The sequence below is a fragment of the Xiphophorus hellerii genome, chromosome 14, assembly GCF_003331165.1.
Source record: "Xiphophorus hellerii strain 12219 chromosome 14, Xiphophorus_hellerii-4.1, whole genome shotgun sequence".
Lineage (NCBI taxonomy): Eukaryota > Metazoa > Chordata > Actinopteri > Cyprinodontiformes > Poeciliidae > Xiphophorus > Xiphophorus hellerii.
The window spans coordinates 5,807,461-5,822,720 of record NC_045685.1 but is presented as its reverse complement, the minus strand read 5'-3'; the positions used below and the strand labels follow the sequence as shown (position 1 = coordinate 5,822,720).

Here is a 15,260-nt window from a genome sequence, read left to right as displayed (position 1 = left end):
CATCCTTTTGTGTCCCGTCAGAGCATATAGTATAAAGTGCCAGGAAGAAATATGAGACCAGTTATCTTTATCTGACTCTTTGTTTCTCATGAGAGAGATATTGCTGACAGCAGGAGGAGTTCAGATAGGTTTCAGTAAGGACACTTTATCTCCTTGAACCAATGAACAGCAAGTCCTCACTTTATAGTGCTTCTTTTCATTTGAGGGATTATTATTTTAATGGTGGGTTTTTTGGGGGGAGGAACTTCACATTGGTATTGAGTGACCTTGTTCAATGTTTGGCATATGAGCAAAAACAACTGTTCCAGGTTATTATGGTACAAGTGTACAACTGTAATATCAAAAGACTCTGAATAATTAAAAATTTCTCTTAATCCCAAAAGGAAATTAAATATTGCTGTAGTTAACGTCACCCAAGTTTCTTCAGAGAGTTGTAGAAAATTATGGCTGTAAGTGGGAAGGATCTCCTGTAGCAGTCAGTGTTACAGCACATCTTAAAAAGCCTCTGAATGAAGATACTGTTGCAATTGACAGCCACATGACTTTAGAGGAGACTATATCTGCGTCGTAATCTAATGACTTTGAAATGGTGTCAGCTATAGAAATCTTTAAAATCACGAGTCAGATCTTAGTTTAATGTCAGATATTGAGATAAAATTCAGAACCAGGATCTTTAAACCAAACAAGTAAAATGGAAATTTCCAAACTCGGCACAACTTGATTTCAGTGTCTGTTTTTTATTATAAACAAAATGACAAGAAACAACTTCTTACCCATTACGTGAGTTCAGAAACATTGATTGGTCGGCCAGGAAAATTATGGCCAACTGCCCAAAACTTAGTGGGTCCGGCGGAGCAGCGCTGACAAGCTGCTGCACATAAACATAACATCTGATGGTGTCCATGGTCAGGGAAGGTTATCAGTAAATGTTGGTGTGTGGCTGGATGGCAGCGTGGGACCTTTGTGGAAAAGCCTGTACAGTAGTCATGTGCCACTAGCAAGTGTCACATGTGAATGCATGTTGTCACATGAGCAGATGAAGTTCTGCTACATTAGGCTGCAGTGAACAGCAAAAAAAAAAAAAAGGTAGGCGGAATCAATTTGAACATCAATTTTAACTTTAAGCACAAATGACTGCAAGTAAGTCAGTTCAGTAACGCTCCTTTTGCTTGTAATTCTTCCTTGCAGCGGGTTTTATAATCAGGAAGATTTAAAAGAAAAGCATGTGGCCTCATTTAAAAACAGTTATTATTTTCAGCAATCTGTTTTATTGGGTTGGGTAAGACTAAGAGATGGATGTGGAGAGAGATTTTTACAGTAGATATTTGGTTCCTTCTGCCGCTGTGAGCTCCTGGTCCTCCTACTACGTTCTCTGAGAAACTCGCTTCGCTTTTTTGTCATCAAAATGACAGATTTGGCAGAAAGAGACGTATTTCGACAGGGGGTAAGATGACTCAAACAGTGGTTTTTAAGTGGCGAGGCCTGAATTAATAAACACGATTACGTCAAGTTATTATGTAACGGCTGGAATAAAAAGCTGGGCCGTTTCAGGAGAGCCACCGCCACACTTAGAGGACTCGTTCGACGCAGTTCATGGGTGTTGTGAAGATTGAGAGTGGGTGGGACTCCCACTCGCTGCCTCTCCGCTCATTAAAATAAAAACCAGAGAAGTGAGCAGAAAGGGAAAAGAGACAATGTGAGGTTCTCAAAGGCCAGGATAGATTTAATGAGCATGATGGAAACTAACGGCTCTGTGTTGAGGAAAACGTGAAGGGAGAACAGAGAGCAAGGTAGGAGAGAGAGAGGAGCCAGTGTCCTTTATTACAAGTCTTTACTTTGGGTTTGTTCCAGGGATGTTAGAATATCTTTGCTTCCATTTTAACGAGTCTGTTTGGTGCAAAATAAAGCGTCGAACTTTGGTCAATAATGATGAGTATTTAAAATAGGAAAGTTTAAAGAAGAAAAATGTCACCAAAATGAATAATTTTTAGGGTGATGGTTTATAGGTAATGAAAGTCCAAATTGAGTTTCTGTGGAAATTAGAATATGGCATTGGACTAATAAAAGAGGGCTTTATTAGTGAACTATTGATGTGCTGAAAGGTAAACTGTTAAGTTTATTGGTGGTTCAGTATTTGCAGATTTCTCTGTGAAACGAGACTATAAAATGAAGCTTGGGAAGCTTAAATATTTTGCCGCGATCCGACTTGACATGCCACAGATTGGGATTGGCAAAAAGCAGTCAATACAGGAATACCTTTTTGTTTCTTGGCATTTATTGGCTGTACCTCTTTTTTTTTAAATTTTTTTAAAGTCCACATTTCCCTGGAAAGTAAATTCCAGCAGCTGAATACACTAAGGAGCCTTAGGAAGATGAGCGAGAGAGCCGACAGCTGAAGTAGACAAAAACACAGTGTGTGAACGAAGAAGCAAGAGAATGGAGATCAATAGATCTGGAGAGCTGGCGAAGGGAACCCAGACGCTCTGTTCGGTTGTTTTGTTTGGAGAACAGTAAAGACGAGGCTGTGTCTCTTTCCCTGATCGCCGTCAGAGATTTTTCGAGCTGCTTTCCCGGTGGTTTGGTTGCTATGGTAAAAATCTAAAGGCTCGTCTCCATGCTGAAAGTCCAGCGCAGTTGGCCAGAGTGTTTGAAGAAGGGGGTGTGTGTTTCTTTTTTTTTGTCTTTCCATCTCTGTGTGAGATCATATGGTCGTTACATCGTGTCAGTCCCTTGATGGCCACTTTTAAAATACCTCTCTGTCCTCGCTTGTGTGTTCTTGTTTTGACAGTTTTCTGGTTTTAATTCCAAATCATTATTTTTCTTTTTTAAGCCAAGCACATGCATGAATCTGAAAAGAGGTTACACTTCCTGAACTCGGAAGGACACGCTTCTTTTAACGCGTTAGTCGTGTTAGTGCGGGAGCTTTTACTCTTCAAGTAATGAAGAAGGTGCAAGGTGAAGTAAATAATGGGAATATAGTGAATGGGGGGGGGGGGGGGTATCCTTTGCCCTGTCGCTAGGTAACAGTCTCGAGGCCCAAAGGCAAAGCCAGCCCTGGTCTCCATGGCAACATCATTGGTGTGCAGAGTAAATGGAGTTTTCATGGTTGTTGTCTGAACTGTATAGTGTTTTGTACACATTACTACAGAGAGACAGGCGATCAGATCGACTTTGGAACCGACTGGATGAAGCAAGTGAGCGAGGTCACATTATGTGTTCACACTCTGCCTCATGTGTTTAATTAAAAACACAGATATTTATTTATCTTCTGATTTTCTATTCCCAAAGCCCATTAGAGGCGATCACAAAGAAGAAGAAAAAAAGGGATCATAAGGTGGCAAACATGAGATGTTTGTGTGTGAAGATCTTATGTTGGAAAGCAGCAGATCATTAAAGGTGGTTTAGTCAATTCAGCGACGGCGTGGAAGAGAGCTGCTTTACTCCTCAGTCATCGAAGCTCTTGGACTCAGAGAAGGGGGGCAATAAGTGCACTTCCATCAAATGAAAAGATAAAACATGCTTTGAAACATGAGCCATTTTTACCTTACACTTTGTTAGTGACTGAAAAGTAGTAGTGAAGAAAACGGTGGTGTCAACATCATCCCCACGCATGGATAATCTAAAAAGCAGTTTTTAATGTCTCAGCTAAATGGAACGAATTAATAAAGTGATTTTCTAGACTTGCTGAACAGGACCTAGGAGGGCAGTTGCCCAGGGCTCCCAGGTTTGGGGCGGGGCTGTAGATTTTGAATGTTTTTATAATGAATGCATGTTTTACATTGTAGCTGACTATAAGACTAATAGATGTGCGTTCATTTAATAATGTTATATTTTTATTAATGCATATGATACTCAAATATAAAAAAATTCTGAACTTATAAAACATATTTTTGGACTAACATTGTGCCATCTTCCATGGGATGCTTTAAACCTGTGAATGTGTTGGCCTTCCTATTAATGTTTTGTAATTTGCATGAAAGTTCAAATTACAAAACATTCTTATTTTAAATGTTTAATTTTTTTTGGGTAGGGCACCAAAACTGGCTTTAGCCCAGGTCTCCTTATCCGTCTAAATCCGGCCCTGATTGTCAGCATCAGCCTGATCTTGGTTTGGATATAGATTCTCTGGGGAATACACACAAGATGGCTGCTTCATTAAGGCTAATTGATCTGTTTGCTAATATAAGATACTAAAGACATTTACAAATGTTAACTCCAAATCATTTGAATTACAATAGCTGAATTTGAATGATTTTTTTGGGGGTGGGGGGCAATAAGCTACCTCCATACCTGGAACTTCCTGAAAATGAGTCAGCTGTCACAGCTATTTCACTTTGTAATTGTAATTTCACTGACAGTCCTCTGCTCTATCACACACACAAGGCAGGCAGGCAGGCAGCATAGACAGCGCAGCAAGCAGGCAGACAAAAGCATGTTTGTGTTCAGGAGAATTTCAAGCACAGTGGGTCTCTATGTATGGAAGCAGTGTCAGGCTCGTCCCAGAGAGGCCGGGGAGGATGGTGAGGGTGATAGCTGGAGGGGATTTCACAGACTCTGTTCCTTCCAGCAAGACTACAACAATCATTTAAAATGTGCATTGATCCTCTTACTTTATTTTTATTTATTTGTTTTTTAACGTTGTTCTCACATATGCAATGAAATCTCAAGAGAATATGATCTTTATCAGTGAGAGCGAGGATGTTTTTCTCTTGTCTCCTTGGGAGTTTATTCCGTCATCCATTATCCACATTGTCATCTTTAACAACAAGTTTGAATGTTTTGAAATGTTTTATTATATTGCTTAGTATAAGATTTCATCATACAAGAGATTGCTTTTTATTAAAGTATGGCAACCTTTTTATTACAAGCTATTGTCAGGCACCAGCATGCCAGAGGCGTCCGATCGATTACCGAATGTTTGCTGTGGCAAAATTGAGTTCACGGGAAAAACACTTATATTTAAAAAAACAAAAAAAACATTCAAGATTACGAAAATATGTCATGCAATCTAATATACAGATGGTGGAGATGCTCATTCACTTCCCCCCCCCCCCCATTATTTATACATCTAGCATTTTTATAGGAATGACTCATAAGTTTTTATTGTATCGTTTATCGGTACAGTGAAAATGTATGATTGTGATCACAATTTAAATATATTGTTTTGCTAAATTGCAATTATTGTCTGAAAACTCTGAAACCTGACAATATTGTCGGAGTTGTTACTTATACAATATGTTTCCATTGTTGGGTCCATCAATAAATATTACATCTTAAAATAAAATTAAAGGCATGTGCTGTGTGCAGTTTAGGAGGTACAAAACATACTTTTTTATGCAACTACTAAAAATATGTGGGGTTTTTTTTTAGCAGTATTTATATTTGCCATGTTTGTGGAACTGCTGAGAAGTTGTCAATACCTTTCTACCATCACTTTTTATCATCATCACAATAACTACCACATCATATCGTGAAAAATTTTAACATAAAATGACACTTTGAGTGCTGTGGGCATCAATTTCCAACATAGCAATGAATCTGAATTAAATTTGTATTCAGTGGTTCTACTATATGCAAAAACAGTGGAATAAACCTACATGCCTCACTGTTTAAAATCTCTTTAAAACATCAATGCTGTAGCAGATTCTTGATTCTTATGCCACAGTTCTGGGGGCTCTGACTTTAACGGAAGAAATAAGACCCAAACGGTGTGTGTGAAGTGAAAGAATATAAATCTCTGCAGTTTTCTCATAACTGCAAAGCTCAGCAGGAAACTTTAAATTTAGATTGCTTCACCTCACACCAGCCACTCCTGCAGGGCATCCTGGTTTAAGGCCTGGCTCATACTGGTGCGCAGGGATCAGAAGAAGAGGCAGGTTGCAAATTTAAAGAGAGCAACCAGTCGAAAACTACTTTTAGTTGGTCCCCTCTAACGACACTGACCACAGCATCTGCCTCAATTTCACCACATTATGTCATCCCAGGATGATGATTCTTTATTTATTTCTGGGCCACTCTAAGACTTTCATTAGCCTGGTGCCAGGCCCCCTGCTATGAAAGTTTTCTGGGCACGCCACTTCTTGAAGCATTGCAACATTTGTTTGATATGGCAGCTGGCAAAAAGACAAAGTTATGAAATGTACACTGATGTAGAAGTAAAATCTGTGATAAACATTGGAAAAAGTGGAAAAAAAGAGCAAGTCTTTTATTATTAAATAACATAAACCTGGTTAATTCAAGGCAGAGAAAGAGTTAGAGCAGCATGATGTGTCTGCACAGTGAAGTAGGTAGATAGATGAAAACCCAAAGTGTAGCCACTTCATGCGTCGATGCGCTTCCCACATACTCGTTAAAAGTACACAAAAGGTACATAAAAGCAGTGGCAGTCCATTATGGTGCAAAGTAGGGAGCGCTCTTGGCGACCTGAGACGAGAGTAGAGGCCTGAGGACCCAACACACACACACACACACACACCTTCTGTCATCGAACGCAACAATTGCCGAGCGTGTGTCTGTACACACAAAGGGACGCAAGCCCCCTGTTGTACTAAGTGAACGACACCAGCCTGTCCCAAGCAGATGAATGTAGTGTCCAAAGCAAGGACAAACACACACACACACGCCCAGTATAAAATGCAGCCTCATCACAGAGCTCTCACCCCGAGGCTGGGACCGTGGGTCAACCAAACTAATCAGTTGCTTTAGCCACTATGTTCTGATTCTGCTGGTTAGCTTAGCACAGTGTTTCTCAATTCCGGTCCTCACACCCCCCCTGCCCTGCATATTTTAGGTGTTTTCCTTCTGCCACACACCTGGATTGAATATTTTGGTGATTAACAGGCTTCTGCAGCACTTGATGTTCATGCAATCGTTTGAATCAGCTGTTCTGGAATAGAGGCACATCTAAAACATGCAGAGCAGGGGGGCCTGAGGACTGGATTTGAGAAGCACTGGCTTAGCAGCTAATTAGCAGCTATTTTGTTAAGAAAAAAAAGTGCCACAGGTGGCCCTCTTGTGGCAGCAGTAGGGAGCTTCGTTTTTATGTAGGTCACACTACTCGTCACGCGTCTTGTGGGCTTTCTGTACATTTTCTCTATTCGTGACGAGACCGAGTGGATCAGCAGCAGACTGAGCTGAATGCCATTGCCCATGATGCACCACTGCCGCTGCTCGCCAGCTGCATGGATGCCAGAGAACGAGGAGGAAGAGGGGGGATTGGTTGGAGTCGAGCCGTTTGTGACGAGTGACATGGGAAATTTGTTTAAACGAGGAGGCATATGGGAAATTTAGAGGACCGGATTGGTTCTGATCTAAGATCATGGTTATGCTAGCCTAAAAGCAGCTGTTCCGCTCTGACCTTAGGCACTTCCACAAAACTAATCTGCCGCCTCATTAGGCCCACCAGGGGCCGGAGGACTGAGTTGCTGAAGCAGCCGTGGGCCGTGCTGTTTTTGTGTCTTTTCTTTTGTGCAGACAGTGTGCCGGTTCCTAGCAAAGGTTGGTGTGTGACAACAGAGTCAAAGACTTGAGCAAGAGATTCTCACAAGTAGAAACATTAAGGTTTCCAGGACCTAAAAGCAACAATTATTTCAAAGATGGACAACACAGTTATGTAATTTATTGCATTTGTTAAACTATAGCAGAAATTTGAATTAAATACCTCTGTAATTTTCTATTCTTTGTGTAGCTATAAAGGGATTAAATTTGCGGGTTACTTAGGAAGGCCATCTTGGCATTGGTGTTCCCAAACACTTGTTGATGGTCCATTAATCAAGGGTATCCAATAAGCATATTGGGTTCATTCCTTTTTAAATTATGTGGAATTATCAAGGATCCTTTTTCAAAAAATACTGACATGGTGTCTCTGTATTCACATAACAATGTTTACATCTTTATATTATCTTATGGACAATCTTTTAAATTTCACATATTCACTTTGCCCATGAGAAGGAGATAGAGTACAGCAAAGGTTTCACTAAAGTTTGGGATGTTGTGAGGAAAACAAAATAACATTATTGTCTCTTGCTGGTTGCGGTCAGAGGGCAGTGAAGAGATTCTCAACCTTGATATTACTGTCAAAGTCGTCTTTATGTGTTTTTTTAGAGTTTTGGATTTAACGTCTAGTAAAAGGTGTCAATAATTTGTTGTTTTTTCTGGCAATAAAACTAAAGGAATTGTAGAATCTTGCCAGTTTAATTGAACAAACCTAGAACACTGAAGCCTTCCTTTGTTGTTGAGTACAATCGATCTGCCCCTTGGGTCTTTCTTAATTAAAGTTCCAACCTTTGTTTTGCTGTGGTTGGTCTGTTGGATCAATCTTTTTCTTTCAGCTGCCTTTTAAGAAAAACATTGAGCAGGTCCACATAAGAGAAGGCATTTGTGTTTTGGCTTTTCAGGGCCCACCCTGGTAGTATGCTATTGCCATTAGCAAAGACTGTTTTCCACTGTGGAATCTGGGAAGTCGGTGGGCTGTGGCATACGTTTCAATCTGCCTAACAATCTCTCTTCTTCTCTCTTCTGCTATCTGTTGACTTTGAGCAGATCATGGCGGAGTACACCTCTTTGCTCAGCGACCTGTCTGAAAACATAACCAACGAGGACTTGGAGCAGCTCAAGTCAGCCTGCAAGGAGGACATCCCTGAAGACCAGAGCAACAACATCACCTCCTCCAAGGAGTGGTTCAGCTACCTGGAGAAGAACGACAAGCTTGCCCAAGGTGAAAAAGCTCAAGTTCCAGAATTCTTACAGTGCCTGCCTTGTTTCTGTGATTTACCTTCAATCCGTCTTTGTTAAACCAAACCCTTCCTCATGCAGATAACCTGTCTTACATCGAGCACATCTTCGAGATCTCTCGGCGGCCGGACCTGCTGACCAGGGTGATAGAGTACCGCACCACTGTGCTGAAGATCTCCGAGGACGACGAGATTGACACCAAGCTCACACGTATCCCCTCAGCCAAGAAATACAAAGGTAAGCACATTCTGGAAGCGTGGATTCAACAATGTGAGAAACAAGTTAGACGTTTCTGGGACTGGTTTCTTGAGACTTGCCCTGTTTTTGATTTTTATTTTTTCCCACCTTCTTTCCTCCTTTGTCCTTCTGCACGGGATCCGCAAATTGATTCCAGCAAAGCACCTTGAAGGGCATCTCTGTTCCTGAAATACACACAGAGGAGGGACAGGCAGGGAGGCGGCTTAGGAACGAGAATCTGTGGCACAAGCCTGTTCCAAACGCACAACACCTAAGGGTGGCGTGGCAAAAAAAAAAATCCTGGCTTGTAAATTAGATTTAAAGTCGATGTGTAAAGTAAATCAGTCGCCTCGGTGTCAGGCATAATGAAATACAGAGGCAGGCTGTAAGTGGCCAGTTAAAGGTGTTGCAGCTGTGTCCCAAATATCAAACTGGCTTTTATTTGAAATGATGAGCTTTCTACAAAAGATTTCATTTATTTAAGCACCTGTTACCCTTGCCTCCTCCGCTTGTATCTCTGTCCAGGTGGACAAAGATGCAAAGAGCAAAGTTGAGAATTATCAAACTGAGAACTCTTCCAAACAAGGCCACTGTCTGCCCTCTAGTGGTTAAACAAAGCAATCGCAAGAATGAATTTGTGGTTTTTGTTCCAGCCTTTCTGACAAGTTTTTGTTTTTTGTCTAATAAGTTTCTAATAAGTAAACTGTCTGTCGTGTGTTTACCTGGAATAAGCTGCTTATCAGACCAACAGAGATTCTAACTTTCATAGCTTTGTTGAAAACCTATGAAAACTTTTCACCTTAAGACATGTAGTTTGGAAAATGTTAGAGCTCTATGTAACTGTGACTTTTTAAAATCATTGCATTCCTTATTAACAAAATCTGGCCCATCAGTCAAAAGCTTTTTCACTAAAAGTAGAGCACTTAACGCCACAATATGTTATAATGTGATTAAATCAGGCTTTGAATTTTAATAAAACATCATTAAAAGCTCATTTTGCAATAGTCGTTGCAAAATTTAATAAAACCCTTGAGCACATCTTAAATAATTTTGCCTTGAACAACATGTAGGTTAATACTGAGGATGAAAAGACAACTAACTGACCAGAAATTCATCATTTATTGTCCAGAGTTTTGATTTAAATGCACATAGGATCTTCAGCATGATAGAAGTATAATGATTAAAATGAACACAAACTGTTTATGATTTTTCTATGGCATAATGCACCACAAAATTACATTATTTCTTAAAAAAAAAAAAAAATGAACGAGTTTTGCATTTTGTAATCAACGGCACAAAATGTAATGTTATTATGGATTTTATTACATTTTGCGTCCATTATTACATAATTTGGTTTTAATGATTACATTTTGAAGCACATTTTATATTACATTATGACATAATGCAGCGATAAAGAGTTATTACATGAAGTAGTGACTTTGGAAGGAAGAGAAAGATTGAAGGAAAGTGTTGACTTGTTTATTGTTTATATTGACGACTTTCTTTCTCTGTCTCCTGCTCTCTCCAACACACTCACATCTGGAAAAACAAAGACATCATCCGCCAGCCCTCTGAAGATGAGATCATCAAGTTGGCGCCGCCTCCTAAAAAGGCATGAGGTCAATGTCCAGAGTCCCAATCTTGGCACCTTGATTTCTCCACCTCCGGCACTCAGATCGTCCAACCAAACATTTCCCATCAGCCCTGTTAACCACTCCCACCTCAGTCTCCCCGACACCACCTCCAGACATACACACACACACACACACCCTCCCCTACCATCCCCTGCTGCACCCTTGCCTCCTTAAGTACCACAAATGACACGGGACCACGCAAGACGCTGTCTACAACGTCGACCAATCAGATCGTAGCGACGCAGCCCCTTCCCCAGCTGAGGGGGGGATGGGAAGTTGCGGGGGGGGGGAAAAGACACTTAAAGATAAAATTTGGAGATGGACCAACGTAGTATGTGTGTGATGAGAACACTGAAGTCTGTCCTGGATGTTGAGTGGGTCAGTTCTGAATGAGTGTTTCGTGACGTTGCGTGTTCATGTCGTTTAAGTGGTTTGGTTAAGTATGAAACAAAAGCTAGGCTAACCCATGATGAAGCAGAAATTACAGATCCTGCGTTTGAGTAAAATGAAAAAATTACAAGGCTATATTTTATTCTGAAATTCTGGAAAAGCCTACAGAACTTAAGATATGAAATTATATTTGTGGGAATAAGTGCAGTGACACTTCACTGCAACTCATATTTTGTCTTTGCTAAAGCTAATTTATCGAAATTTAACTTGATTGTACAACATAGCCAAACTTTTAAGACCATATTAATATTTGAGCACTAAAACAACTAGATGATGGAAAACGGTTTCAGAAGATAACCACCCGGTAAGGTTCAATGGTTAAAAAAATAAAAATAAATCTTACGCATTGTTGTTTTTTTCTGTGAAGGTGCTTGTGTTAGCTTGTAGCTAGCTGAATAAATATTTGAGCGTGTTTGTGTTAAGAGGAGTAGTCTAGATGCCAACCTCACATCTGTCGATTAGCCAAGAGTTAGCATTAGTGCTAAACTTGAACAAAGATCAAGTCGTTTTTGCCTCCCTGTTTCAATACAGTAAGCTGAGCTAAGCTATCTTCTTCAAGCTAGCTACAAGGGAGCGTCGGTTTCCTAATATCAGAGCGTGACTCGTGGGAAAACATGTCTCAGCAAATCTAGCTGTTCCTTACTACGTCATTAGACTGGTTACTTGAAGCTAAATGCTAATGTCAAATTTTATCAATGGAAGAGTCTCTGTTCCCCCAAGGCTCTATGAGCATTCCCTTCACTCTAACATGATTAACGAGAAACAAGAAACATGTCGAACATTTTAGTGAAACATATTTAAAATTGCCGATATTTGCCTTTAGCTTGTAGTCACTTCAAAGAGTTATTTACAGCAGATATTTAGTTATAGCATTTATGTCTTCGCAATGGAAGATCCTTTTTTGTAGGGACCTTTCCATTATTGGAACCAGTCAGAGTGAATGTTCTTTTTAGGGACAGGTTAGAGATGTAAATAAATAATATATTACAAGAACGTATAGTAGAAGTAATATAATGATCCACAATTTATGCTCTTTTGGGCAAACTCTAGCTCTAGCAAGAACCACCTATAGGTTCAGTTAGTGTTGCTAGTTTCAATAAAAGTTCAGCTAATCCCAAACCATCTAACATCTCTTTGTAAGCAAAGGGAAGTTGGACTACATCATCCATACGTACATTTTGGGAGAGTTATTGTATGTAGCCTGTTTTAAGTATCTTCGTTGTCATTGTATTTGTCGCTCATAAAATAATTGACCAGTGTATTTTGAAAGACTACTCAAGGCTTCTGAGAGGAAAAAGGAAAAAAAAAGAAAAATCAGTTTTACGTGATCGTTCAAATTCCTAACTTAAACGTCAACGGTCCCTATAATGCACTCATTATCGGACTGCGCCATTACCGCCATGCACCGACGCGAAAAGAAAAGCTAGCAGACTGTTGAATCTAAACTTTAATGACCACTCTTCTGAACACTGTGTATCTTTCTCTCCCCACGACGAAGCCTTAGCAGAGTTTTTGCGTTTACGTCCCCTGAATTTTTATTCTCTTTTTTTTTTCTTTCTTTCTCCACAACTCTGAGCGTTCAGGCGTGTGAAAAGCAGCGACGGGCGTCGGCGGCACACGCGTTCGGTCAATCAAAGCAGCTCTCCATTTTAAAGAGAGCTGTGTGATCTTTCTTTTTCTTTTTAAAGATTTGCTAAGGACTTCAGTGTTGGTGAGTACAGAATGTGTGTGGTCTACTTTCTTTGTCGTCCTCAAAGCTGTGGGATTTGAAACTGAGGCATCGCGATCTTTCAGTTGTAATGACTAGTTACTTACCCGAGCACTGACTCTGTTCTCGCTTGTACTCCTTTGCCACTATGCTCCAATTCAGCCCTAGTGCCAACGATCGAGACGTTTCGTTTGGATCACGGTTTGTGTGGTCTGTTTTGTTTTTACTTTATATAGCTTGACTTGTATTGTATTGCTGGACAGATTTGTATCCTATGCATCAATGTCTGTAAGAAAAAAACCTTCACAAACTGCAATTTTACAGAATGGAATTCTGTGTTTGTCCTTCGCCCGGGTCTTTGACAGGACCGTGGCTTGTTTTATATTAAATTTGCATGATCTCTTTGCAAAGTAGATTTGACTTTTGGTCGTAGAAACTTGACAGTACGCACCTTTAGAAAGAGGAAGGGGGGGGAAATAGCTGGAAACTGGGGTAAAAACAAACTTTTTAATGTTTTGGCACTGCATATTACTTTTGCTGCATTCCTGCATCCGTTTAATTTTCACATTTTAATATCCGACTCAATTGTTAGTAATATATTTTAGCTGTTTATACCTATTATTAAGTATCTAATTTGGTGTATTGGCATTAAATTGAGAAAATGTATTTTTTCACTTTGCCTGTTGAGTAAAACATTGCATAATTTAGATATTAACGTTTTTTTGGGGGCGGGGGACTTTTGGGTAAATTAATTGTCACTAGTTTGTATCTCTGTGTTGTTGCCGCTCTTCTCGTATTCACAAATAACCACGTCATACCTTTGTGTAACAAAAGCTTGTCAGTATATTTGTCTTGGTATTGTAAAAAATCCAGAATAATAATAATTATCAAACGGCTCAACTCTCCCCTGCAATTTAATTTGACTGTGTTTTCCTCTCTAACGATTTGATATTACATCACACAGCCAAGCATTGGTAAATAATTGGTAAATAATTGGCTCGGCTTTATTTCAGCGGTTGTTGAAAAAGCCTGGCGTTGGGTACAATTAGAATCTTGGTTGTTGAGATACAACTGGTGGTCTTTTTTTTTTTTTCAGAACCAAAAATCCTACTGGTATGAAGGGACCAAATTTATTAAGTGGTGAATGGGGGAAAATAACATTCAAGTCTTGAATCTTCTTGAAATGTGAGGCAGAGGCTACTTTTTGAATATTTAATTTAACAAGTAATAGTCAAATATCCCAAATGTGGATTATGTGTTAAAAATAGCATGTTGAACATCTGAGGTGTCAAATTATTGATTCCCCCCCCCCCCCCCCCCCCAGTTTCCAGGCTTGCCCTTGCTTGACCAAACACTAGGTGAATTGGTGTTAGCTCTTCTTTGGATTGGAGCTGTTGAACACAAAGTGACTCCATCTCGCAGCGTGGCGATGGCCTCTGCGTAACGCAGTGTTACAATGCACGCCGCCTTGGCTAAATGTCGAACTGCCATTTAACAGTTCTGTTGAACAAGTTTGGCTATTTGTACAAACCATACCAAAAGACAGATGTTTCTTTGCCTGTGTTTCCAATATTTGACACAATATCACTAAAAGGGGTCAGGGGCCAATGATTTTACCTTCTTTTATGCAAAGTAGGTTTTGAATACCAGCTTGTGAATTTCAATGTGTGATTTTTCTTTTTCCTTCCCCGTCTCTCCCCAATAGAATTTCAGTTAGCCGTGGACTAAACAACTGTTTTGTTTTTTGGGGTTTTTTTGCATAGATTTTTGATTTATCCTGATGAACGCTTTGGTTTGAACATGTTTTGAAACCGCGTTTCCGTCAAAATGTGGCTCTGCCGAGCCTTTTGTTGTTTTTCCCGAAGATTACTTACACCAAGTTGTGCTCCTTAAAGTCAGCTCCCATAAATAGCACAGTCCCTCCGACTTTTAACACAACGCAAGTCACATTTTTGACGTAGCTTAGCTTATTTTCTGTGTAGCCATTGGCGCATAATATCAACATATCAGCCTCAGATGATGTCAAATTTGGATTTCCATGTACAAAGTACATATCAGCTCGGTACATGCTGCAAAAGTATAAGCCTATTGTGTTTAAGGTGAATACATAATTAGAACCAATGTGTGAGGCAAACATGCTTTGGACGTACTTAGCATGTGATGCTAACAGTCGACTAAAATCCATTCCAATATTTTCCCTTAAAAAATGAGACTGTGTTTTTTTCTTCTTTACATCTTAATTGGTTGTAAATATGTATTTTGGATGTAAGTCGCAGTGTTTGTTTTTAAACTGATTAATTTATTTAATGCCTCTATATTGTTGGTTTTACATGTCTTGATTTTGTTTTACTAACTGGAAACATGTCAAAGGGTTGGTTAAAAACCATGTAGACCTTGTATTAATTTCTATTACTTTCTTCATTTATGATTTGCTGTTTCAGCATTGGGTGATGGTTTTTCAAAGGTTTTTTTTTTTTAAAAAAAGAAGAAATAAGTGG

The 15,260-nt window shown here is 39.7% G+C and overlaps 1 protein-coding gene across 2 annotated transcripts in view; it reads left to right on the top strand.

Annotated features, from left to right (window-relative positions):
• Positions 1-15,231, top strand: part of pea15 (proliferation and apoptosis adaptor protein 15) — a 41,361-nt gene extending 26,130 nt beyond the window's left edge. The window contains exons 1-4 of one of the 2 annotated variants that reach the window (XM_032583473.1): positions 1,675-1,790; positions 8,542-8,716; positions 8,815-8,970; positions 10,524-15,231. In XM_032583473.1, coding sequence (XP_032439364.1) covers positions 8,545-8,716; positions 8,815-8,970; positions 10,524-10,588 — 393 coding nt within the window. In that variant the 5' untranslated portion in view covers positions 1,675-1,790; positions 8,542-8,544 and the 3' untranslated portion in view covers positions 10,589-15,231. Of the gene's footprint in view, positions 1-1,674; positions 1,791-8,541; positions 8,717-8,814; positions 8,971-10,523 lie in introns of those variants that run through there. The other variant, XM_032583472.1, reaches the window with a different exon arrangement.
• The last annotated feature ends 29 nt before the right edge of the window (positions 15,232-15,260 follow it).